This window comes from Dipodomys spectabilis, unplaced genomic scaffold (genome assembly GCF_019054845.1).
Source record: "Dipodomys spectabilis isolate Male_0828 unplaced genomic scaffold, ASM1905484v1 ptg000107l, whole genome shotgun sequence".
NCBI lineage: Eukaryota > Metazoa > Chordata > Mammalia > Rodentia > Heteromyidae > Dipodomys > Dipodomys spectabilis.
The window spans coordinates 3,702,145-3,713,273 of record NW_024870784.1 but is presented as its reverse complement, the minus strand read 5'-3'; the positions used below and the strand labels follow the sequence as shown (position 1 = coordinate 3,713,273).

The following is an 11,129-nucleotide window of genomic DNA, read 5'->3' as shown; positions in this document are numbered from 1 at the left end:
TGGGATTCTGTGAAACAGGCTAATCTGGGAACTTGGTTGAGATGAGATTCTGACAATAAACACTCTCCATGTAGTACCAGCAGGCTTTGGGCCTTCAAGGCCGAAGGACTTTGCTAGATGATGGCTGCCCAGTGCAACCTCATGAGGACAGCCCATGGCCTCACCCAGGGCATCCTGCTCAGCGCCTTGCCTCTACCTACACCAAACACATCTATGCCTTTTTATACAACGGCTTCTATAATGTTGTGGAGCGTACAGAATTGTGCAAGGACTTAGAATGTTGCTCACATTACATTTATATTAACACATACGGTTATAAACACGGCTTTGAGGAGGTTGGCTTCATGCTTGCGTATTACTTTATGCCCAAACAGCCAAGGTCATTATTGCTGGTTCAGCTGTTCCTGTAACCGGAATGAAAGGCATGCCCCACCATGCCCAAATTGGCAAGGACGGGTTCTTTCACACTTTTTGGTCAGGCTGGCATTGAATCTTAGTCTTACAGATCTCTGCCTCCCAAATGGGTTTGTAAGTGTGGGAAATGACATAGAATTTGAAATTTTAAAGAATCAATTAACAGGCAGAGATAAATACATGAAGCCTTTTCAAGTAGGGAAAGGTTTAAGCTAACAAATAGGCCTAAAAGGCCAGAAAACAGCTACTAATATGACGCATTACTTTTTTTTTTTTGGCCAGTTGTGGGGCCTACACTCTAGATCTGGGTTCTGTCCCTCAGCTCTTCACCTCAAGGCTAGTGCTCTACCACTTAAGCCACAGTGCCACTTCCGGCTTTTTCTACTTGAGTGGTGTTGAGGAATCAAACCCATGGCCTCTTGCATGCAAGGCAAGCGCTCTACCACTGAGCCACCATCCCAGCCCTGATGCATTAATTTTTAAAATGCATTTTTTTCTGTATGTGTGCTGGTACTAGAGCTTGAACTCGGGGCCTAGGTGCTATCCCTTATCTTTTTCACTAAAGACTATTATGCTACCATTTGAGTTATAGCTCCACTACTGCCTATTTGGTGCTTATTTGGGGGTAAGACCCCCATCTGCTCTGGGATCAAGCCACCAGTTTGACTACACTAATTTCAAAGTATGTGATGTGGAGTGCAAGATTAGAAGCTTCTAGACAGGAGGAAGTAGACAGGTTACTTCTACAGTAGGCCCCTCTCCTCCCCCATACAACAGTAGGCCTCTCTCCTCCCCCATACAAGGCCTTAGTCAGCCAGCGCTCCCCACCTCTGGCTCAGATGGGACACTCTAGCCCCAGCTTTATCCTTAGAATGGACAGCCAGCCTACTCCATCTGGGTCCCCAGTGCCCAGGCAGGCATTGGTTCAGGTTTTTGCTAATCCCTGTGTGGTTTTGCCTGGAGATCAGAAGATCTGGTCACATGATGATATCCAAATGAGGGAATATATTTCAGTTCCAGGGCTGGAGGAGAGGCCTCTCTCCTGCTAGGTATCCATCCATGAATATAAATCAATCAATCTATCTATCTATCTATCTATCCATCCATCCATCCACCCATGCATCCGTCTATGCACATATCATCCCTCCAGAGACATTTAGGGGTTTCCACTGTTTAGCTGTTGTGGATGATGTACCTCAAACATGACTTTACAAATACTTCTTCTCATGTTACTCTCTAATTGGGAAACACCAGTAAAGCCTGCACCAGTTCCATAGGAAGTTTGTTCTAAAGCTCCTAAGATCAAAGACAAAAATCACACAATCATCTTAATCCAGACAGAAAAAGTCTTTAACAATGCAACATCCTTTCATGATAAAAACTCTGAAGAAACTAGGGATGCAGAGAATGTACGTGAGCATATTAAAGACTGTGTGTGACAAACCCATAGCCAACATCAAACAAAATGGGAAAACCTGAAACCATTTCCACTAAAGTAAGGAACAAGGTTAGGGTGTGTGTCCACTTGCTCCATTCTTATTTAGTAAAATATTGAAATTCTAAGCCAGGGGAAAGGAAGCCAAAAGAAGAAATAAAAAGGATCTGAACAGGGAAGGAAGAAGTCACATCCACTTTATTTTCAGATATGATTCATTATGTATGAGACATAAATATTACACCAAAAAAGTCTGAATCAGGTAAACATTTTCAGCAATGTAGTACGATAAAGGTCATCCTACAAAAATGAATAGCTCTTCTATATCCCAGCAATAAACAGGCTGAAAAAGGCATCAGGAAAACAATTCCATTCATAATAGCCTAAAAACACACAGGTAGAAACAACATTGAAGAAAAAAAGTTGAAAACACCAGTATATGGAAATAACTCCCATGTTCATAGATTGGCAGAATATCATGAAAATGGCTGCATAATCAAAAGAAACATACAGATTCAAGGAAATGCTAATTAAAGTCCCAATGTCATTGTGGTAACAGAAGAAATCCTAAAATTCAGATGGAAATATAAAAGGTCCTAAAAAGCAGTTGTGCCAGGGATGGGGATGAGGTAGAGGGTGGCTCACACCTGTAATACTAGCTACTCAGGAGGCTGAGATCTGAGGATCATGGTTCAAAGCCAGCCTGCACAGTAAAGTCAATGAGACGCTAATCAGTTAACCACCAGAAAACCTGAAGTGGCACTGTGGCCCAAGTGGTAAAGCACTTGCCTTGAGCTGAAGAGCTCAGGGACAGTGCCCAGGCCCAGAGTTCAAGCCGCACGACTGACCAAAAAAAAAAAAAAAAAAGAACAGTTGCAATACTGGGTGTCAAATTGTACTAGAGGTGGTAAACGTAGCTTAATGGTAGAGTGCCTGCCTTGCATGCAGGATGCTCTGAAGCTCTGGATTAGATTCCTCAGCACCTTTTATGTAAGGCTGGGAAGTGGCACTGTTGTTACTTAAGTGGTAGAGCACTAGCCTTGAGCAAAAGAAGCTCAGAGACAGTGCCCAGGTCCTGAGTGCCACAGTAACAAAATCAGCTTGGTCCTGAGACAAAGGTGGACACGAAGATCAGTGGAACAGAATAAAAAACCCAGTAATAAAATACACAACTATAACCATTTGATCTCTGAGAAAGAAGCCAAAAGCATACACTGAAAAAAGGAAGACAGCTTCTTCAATAAACCATACTGCGAAAAGTGGCTGCTGGAGTGCAGAAGGAAAGTAGTCCCTTATCTGAGTGGGCCAAAGATTTTAATACTAGACCTGAACTCTTAAAAAGGTAGGGAAAACTCTGGAAGATATAGTTATAGGTACTTCTTTTCTTTTTTGTCCAAGACTGGAACTCAAATTCAGTATTTGACACTTTTGTTCATTGGCTGGCACTCTGCCACCTGAACCATGCCTACAACCCCAGCAATTCGTTTTTTTTTTTTTTGTGCCAATCCTGGAGCTTGAATTCAGGACCTAGACATGGTCCCTGAGCTGCTTTTGCTCATGGCCAGCACTCTACCACCTGAACCAGTGCCACTTCCAGCCTTTTCTGTTTATATGGTACTGAGGAATTGAACCCAGGGCTTCATGCATGCAAGGCAAGCACTCTACCACTAAGTCACATTCCCAGCCACCAGCAATTATTTTCTTAATAAGATTCTAGCAGCCAAAAAATAAGAACAAAACTGGATATTTCCAATTTAAAAGTTTCTACATGAGCCAGGCACTGGCGGCTCATGGCTGAAATCCTACCTACTCAGGAGGCTGAGATCTGAGAATCTTGGTTCAAAGCCAGCCTGGGTAAGAAAGTCTTGTTTTTTTGCCAGTCGTGAGGCTTAAACTCAGGGTCTGGTTGCCGTTTCTGAGCTATTTTGCTCAAGGCTAGTGCTCTGAGCCACAGCGCCACTTTTGTTTTTCTAGTGGTTAATTGGAGGTAAGTCTTACAGACTTTCCTGCTAGGGATGGCTTTGAACTCAGATCTCAGCCTCTTGAGTAGCTAGGACAACAAGTGTAAGCCACCAGCACCAGGCTTGTGAGACTCTTATCTCCAATTAACCACTAGAAATCCTTAAGTGGAACTGTGGCTCAAAGTGGTAAAGTGCTAGACTTGAGCAGAAAAAAGTTCAGGGACAGTGCCCAGACCTCACGATTCAAGCCCCATGATCACCACCAACAACAAAGTTTCTATACACCAAAAGGAACAATTAGTAGTAGTATTTTTTTTTTTTAACTTTTGTAGTCCTGGGGCTGAATTCAGAGTCTGGGCACTGTCCCTAAGCTCAAGGCTAGTGCTCTACCACTTGAGCCACAGCTCCACCCTGGGCTTCTTTTTTTTAATGATTAATTGGAGATAAGAAGATAATGATTTTTTTAATGATTAATTGGAGATAAGACTTTTGTGGCTTTGAACTATGATTCTCAGATCTCAGCTTCCTGAATAGCTAGGTTATAAGCATGAGCCACTGGCACCCAGAAGAGAAAACTATTCAACAGTTAGAGGATTAATATCCTAAAATATACAAAGACAAAAAAAATAGAAATCATATTAACCCAGTTAATAAATGGGCAAATGAAAACAATGCTCAAAGAAATATAAATAACTGGTAAATATATGAAATGTTCAATTACTAGCTAAAAAGGAAATGCAAATCAAAACTAAATTGAGATTCTATTTTACCCAAATTAGAATGGCAATCAAGAAAACAAAAAACAAATTTCGGTGAGAATGTTAGGGTCTGGGTAGAAACATCCATGCACTGTTGGGGGAAATGTAAACTAGTACAACTACGGAAATCAGTATGGAGGCTCCTCCAAAAAAACCTGAAAAATCGACCCATTTTTGACACTATCATACACTTTGGGCAAGTGTGTATATGAAGGAAAGCCAATCAAGATACAAGATACCTGCTACCCATGTTTACTGTAGCTCTGTTTATTATAGTTAAACTATGGAATCAGCAGCTAGAGGTGAGGCCAGTGAGTACCTATTATTTACAGGACTTCTTGAGGGTAAACACAATTCACCTGGGAGGACCCAGATGACATTGGAGGCTCACAGGAAGGGCTCAGAAGCATGTCACATTACCCTACTCTTATAGCCGTAGCTCACTAAAGCAGGTCCTGCCTATAGAGACCATGATCCTTTTGGTTTTACAGAAAGAAATGTATGTGACACATTTTCAACTTCATTATCTTGCTGGCATTTTGTTAAAGGATAAAGATATGCAAAAGTATGTCTAAAGAATCAATTTAGTGCCAGGCACTGATGGCTCATATCTGTAAGCCTAGCTACTGGGCTGGGAATGTGGCTCAATGGAAGAGTGCTTGCTTTGCCTAGCTATTCAGGAGGCTGAGATCTGAGATCACGGTTCAAAGCCAGCCCGGGCAGGAAAGTCTGTGAGACTCTTTTTTTGGTCAGTTGTGGGGCTTGAACCAGTCGTGGGCCTTGGCGCTGTCCCTGCACTCTTTAGCTCAAGGCGAGCACTCTACCACTTGAGCTACAGCGCCACTTCCAAGTCTGTGAGACTCTTATCTCCAGTTAACCACCTGAAAACTGGAAGTGGCGCTGTGGCTCAAGTGGTAGAGTGCTTGCCTTGAGCTGAAGAGTTCAGGGACAGAGCCCAGGCCCAGACTTCAAGCCCCATGACTGACAAGAAAAAAAAGAAAAAAGAGGGGTTGGGAAGGTGGCTCAGTGGTAGAGCGCTTGCCTTGCATGCCTGAGGCCCTGGGTTCAATTCCTCAGCACCACATAAGCAAAAAGAAAAAAGCCAGACGTGAAGCTGTGGCTCAAGTGGTAGGGCACTAGCCTTGAGCTGAAGAGCTGAGGGGCAGTGCTCAGGCCCAGAGTTCAGGCCTCACAACCGGACCAAAAAAAAAAGAAAAGAAAATAGCCATATCAAATTCATTTTGTAAGAGTAGAAGCTAACCAAGAAAAGTGGTAAATTTCTGACCAATTTAAACATTCACACAACTTCTGTGACATACAGTACTGATTAGACCACGTTTCTCTGATGAAATGATATATATCTCATAAACTGACCTAACACATTCTTTTTCTCCCCCTCTTCCTTCCCACTTTCCTCTCTCCAGAAAAGCTTAACTTTAAATTTGAAAGTTTTTGTTCAAAGTATAACTTGTAATTAAAACAGAAAACTGAGAATCTACTTGAGGGACTAATAACTTTTAGTGTAAAAATAATGTAAATCTATTTTTGAATTCTTTTTTAAAGTTAAAATTTGAGAGTTAGGTATCATACATTTTATTTTATTATGAAGTATATTCAATTTGGGGCAGTTATAAATGTGGCAGAAAATCAGTTTTAGACCAAAAACACATTTTCAATTAGTTGACCAAACACATAAAAACAAATTTCATTTATTTAATCTTTTTAGAAGGTATTATACAGTAAAAATTCAGTATTATATATGACAGACATGTAATTAAGTATACATAAAAGTTAAAATAAATAGCAATGATAGAATTTTGAAAAAAAATACACATTTTAATTGAGGAAAATATGATTCTAAATTATATACACATAGTTTTGTACTTAATAGAAAGCTACCTTCTCTTTAAGATTGCACAAAACATGGGACCAATAAAGCATATTTCATGGCATGTAATACTATAATCCCAAGCCAGTTTGTTCCTTAACTCTAGCATATAAAATACTTATGTTTGCAATATAATAAAAGGTATAAAATGTTGAGAAAAATGGCCTCCCTCAAATCACACTCACCTGCAGTAAGCTCAAAACAGGTTTCACAGGAAATTTCACAAAAAGAAATAATATTCACTGTGCCCACCTCATGCTGAATAAACAGCCAAACACGGACCTTAAAATCATTGTGGTGGTCACATGATATTTTCAATACCGTATAAACTTGTGTTTAAACACAGTTGGCAATCTTAGCACAAAAAAAAAATTCTAGGCAAAATAGAATTGGTTTTTGCTTACTTTATTTTTGTAAATAAAATACTGCGTCGATAGGAATTAGGAAATGAGAAATACTAGTCCTTCTGGGCATGATGGCCCTGTTTGTCTCCCAGCTGTGTGGGAGTGGTGACTAGGCAGAGTATGGTTCCAGGCCAGCCTGGACAAACAAGCCAAGCATGGTGGTACTTATTTGTAAGCCACCCCCTATAGGAGAGGCAAAGGCAGGGGATCAGCCAGAACCAAAAATTCTACGAAGCCCTGGGTTCCATCCCTCAGTACCACATAAACAGAAAAGGCTGGACTGTGGCTTTCAAATGGTAGAGTGTTAGCCTTGGGCAAAAGAAGCTCAAGGACAGGGCCTAGGCCGAGTTCAAGCCCCAGGTCAAGCCCCAGGACGGACAAAAACAAACAAAACTATTGTAAAAGTGTAAAGCAGGCCATGACAGCTTTGTGTGTTTACTGGTTCTGTATTCATGATTACTGTGTAAGGAAGACTGATGCAGGTGTCCCATGCTGTCCATCATGAAATTACACTTATAATGTGCTTGGTTCCATGTTACAATGATTTGTTCCAGTGACCCTTTCATCATTTCTAAGCATGTTTTCTTGTTGCATTTCCCTTTGCATTATATTGCTTTGATAACTATAATTCAAACCAGATGTGAAAGAGAACAAAAAAAAAAAAGAAGAAGAAGAAGAAGAAGAAGAAGAACCTGAGACTCTATTTGAAAAAAAGGGCTGAGGTGAAGCTCAAGTATTAGAGCATCTGCCCGGTGTGAGGCCTGAGTTCAGACCCCAGTACCATCAAAACAAAACAAAAACAAAGAAACTAATGCTCATTTCCCTCAGACACTTATTGAGACTGATATTTTAAAACCTTACTTATAACTCTTAGAACATATCCATCTGTATTATGGCACAACCCCAACTTCAAGAAAAATACACTTTAGAGAACCAGAAAAATTGCACAAACCTTAGGAGCAACCTGAAAAGCTCTTGGTGAAAAACACCTAAGTTTCAAGGGCAATAAAAAAATATGTATGGGCTTAATTACAAATATTTACATTCAAAACACAATAAGTTAGCTAGTCAGCTGCTCAATACCAATGATTCACAGGTTTTTAAAATTATTATAATGTGTCCACAGTACTTGTGACCACATTTAAATGCATAGAATTTGGTAAAAATATGATTCTTCAGCCTATAAAACAAGCAACAGCCTAACATGTCTGTAAAACAAAACTGTTACCTAACATACCTGTAAAACAAAATTGTTTACATTTTGAAACATGTACAACTGAAAGAACTGAGCAAATATTCTGACCACACAAATCATCCTCTTAAGTACTACTGATTTCACTCATTTGCTCCACAACTTGTCCCAAAATCTCGTCGACAACATCAACATCATAGTTCACCTGCTGCAGATCAAGATCAGGCACAATCATGGCAAGAAGCTGTCCCACGTTAACTCGCAGAGATCGAAGCTTGAGGCTGCAAATACAAACGTTAACCTTACTAGATGAGCATCATCACAGATAGCTGCCATACAGAAGCTACAAATCAAAACTCTGTAGAATGATAACGTCAAGAAATGTAAAACCTTTCCTGAATAAGAGAATAATTCATTTTACCCATAAGATGCTAACCTAGATCCAAGTAAAGTGCTTCATAAAACTAGTGGCAGCCGGGTTGGGAAGGTGGCTCAGTGGTAGAGCGTTTACCTTGAATACATGAGGCCCTGGGTTCGGTTCCTCAGCAACACATAAGCAAAAAGAAAAAAAGCCGGAAGTGGCGCTGTGACTCAAGTGGTAGAGCGCTAGCCTTGAGCTGAAGAGCTGAGGGGACAGCGTTTAGACCCAAAGTTCAAGCCCCATGACTAACAAAAAAAAAAAAAAAACTAGTGGCTCAGTTTGGTTTTTGCTCATACTTTGTTTGCAAACAGGAAAAACAGAATCTACACATTAATTATAGATGTGTTATGCCATATGAAAAACACATTTTTCTTTGAATTTCGGCTTCCTTTTGAACACAATAACCAAGCGTGATCAAATAAGCTTGCCAAACTGAGGTAAATAAAATGTTAAGCAAGCTTTTAAAAGTACAGTATTTCTCTGAGCTTGTTCTCAGGCTTACTGACTTTCCATTTATCGTGATTTATAAAGAATAGTGTCATGAAAAACTCTAGATTTAAGATCATTAGTATTGCCAGGTGCCAGTGGCTCACTCCTATAATCCCAGCTACTCAGGAGACTAAGATCTAAAAACTGGTTTGAAGGCAGTCCAGGCAGACTTTTACCTCTACTTCACCAGCAAAGAGCTGAATGTGGAGCTATGACTTACATGGCAAAACACTAGCAGTGAAGCTGAAGCTGAGTGAAGAGTATAAATCTCTGAGTTCAAGACCCAGTGCCAACACATAGATACATGTGCACACACACATGCACAAATGCATACATCATGCACACGTGCACTCACAAACACACAAGGTAATTATGATCATTCCATCCAAATTTATGAATGTCAACATTTTATCCTCAAAAGTAGCTGTATGTGATGACAAGCCTGTAAGAGATCCCAACACTCAGAAGGCTGAGGCAGGAGGATCATGAATTTGAGGCCAGCATGGAGTACACAGCAAGTTCCAGGCCAGACTGGCTACACTGGTAGGCCCTATCTCAAAAACTTCAGCAAGAACAAAATGCACAACCAACACAATAAATCTAAACAGAAACTCGAACACATTTTGGATCTTACTGAGAAAGGATGGATAGGCATTCACTTACTATTTTGTTTTAATAGGATGTCTGAATCAATACCTATTCTGGGACCATTTCTAGTTAATTTTGTGATTTCCTACAAGATTACAGACAGACTGCATACAGTAAAAGAAGGGTAGGAACTCACTTAGGTAAAGTAAAAGAATCAGGTTGAAAAGCAAGTCTCAAGAAGTGTCCCCTCAGGGCAGGGAAGGTGGCTCAGTGGTAGAGTGCTTGCCTTGCATGCAGGAAGCCCTGGGTTCAATTCCTCAGCACCACATAAGCAGAAAAAGCTGAAGTGGCATTGTGGCTCAAGTGACAGACCACTAGCCTTCAGCTGAAAAACTCAGGCCCAGGCCCAGAGTTCAAGCCCCATGACCAACCAAAAAAAGAAAAAAAGTATTCCTGGTCATCCAGGCATGGCCAACTTCATGTGTTCCTTCAAGATCTAGCTTAGTTTGTACTTTTCCTCAAAAATGTATACCACTCTAAATTCCCATTTCACTTAAACGAACTAAACTGCCAGCACTTTACAGGGATGGGGTGTGCCTTCTCTCCATTATAGTGTGTGTGTGTGTGGGGGGGGGGGGGGGGGGAGTGGTATTGAGGTAGACAACAATGGCATCTTCTGATAAATTTGTGCTCACAGATAATAAAACTAGCCTGCCAATCACAACTATAGCCCCAGCCAAGCTTCATGTAGATCACCTTTCCCTGTCTGTGTAATTCACAGCTTCCTCCATCCCGGAAGTGGAAACCTCTGCTCCTATTTGCTGACTTGTAGACTTCAACTGTTCAATTTCACTTTTCAGTTCTTCACACTGAGAACCAATCTGTGATTTCTCCAATGTTAGTAATTCAACCTGACCAAAAAAAAAAAAAATGAATGTTGTAACCACTGTTAAGATCCAAATATAAGCTAAGAAACATAGAGAACCACATTGATGAAATTAGCAGCTATTGAGGGGCTGGGAAGGTGGCTCAGTGGTAAAGCGCTTGCCTTGCATGCCTGAGGCCCTGGGTTCGATTCCTCAGCACCACATAAAGAAAAAAGCCAGAAATGGCACTGTAGCTCAAGTGGTAGAACATTAGCCTTGAGCTGAAGAGCTGAGGGACAGCACCCAGGCCCAGAGTTCAGGCCCCACGACCGGAGGCCCCCCCCCCCCCAAAAAAATTAGAAGCTATTGAAAAAAGAAAACTTTTCTTAGTGCTGAGGATCAAACCCAGAACCTTGTCCTTTTGAGGCAAGCACTCCACCACCAAGCTACATCCCCAGAATCCAAATGTCTCCTATAAACAAAGTTACGTTTGTTTATAGCTCTACTTCTACATCTTTATTTTGCTTTTTTTCTTGGTGGGGCCTTGTACTTGGTGGGCAGATGCTCTACTGCTTGAGTTATGTATCTACCCCTTTTACATCTTTTATGGGGGGGAAGGGGGGTAGGGGGCTTGAACTCTGGACCTAGGCGCTGTCCTTGAGCTCTTCAGCTCAAGGTGAGTGCTCTACCACTTGAGCTACAGAACCACTTCT

General features: G+C 41.0%; 1 protein-coding gene across 1 annotated transcript in view; it reads right to left on the bottom strand.

Moving 5' to 3' along the window:
* Positions 1 to 7,599: 7,599 nt before the first annotated feature.
* The window catches only part of Morc3 (MORC family CW-type zinc finger 3), a 44,080-nt gene continuing 40,550 nt past the window's right edge, over positions 7,600 to 11,129 (bottom strand). Inside the window, exons 16-17 of the mRNA XM_042687301.1 lie at positions 10,307 to 10,461; positions 7,600 to 8,333 (exon numbers count right to left, since the gene is read on the bottom strand). Coding sequence (XP_042543235.1) covers positions 8,180 to 8,333; positions 10,307 to 10,461 — 309 coding nt within the window. The 3' untranslated portion in view covers positions 7,600 to 8,179. The remainder of the gene's footprint in view (positions 8,334 to 10,306; positions 10,462 to 11,129) is intronic.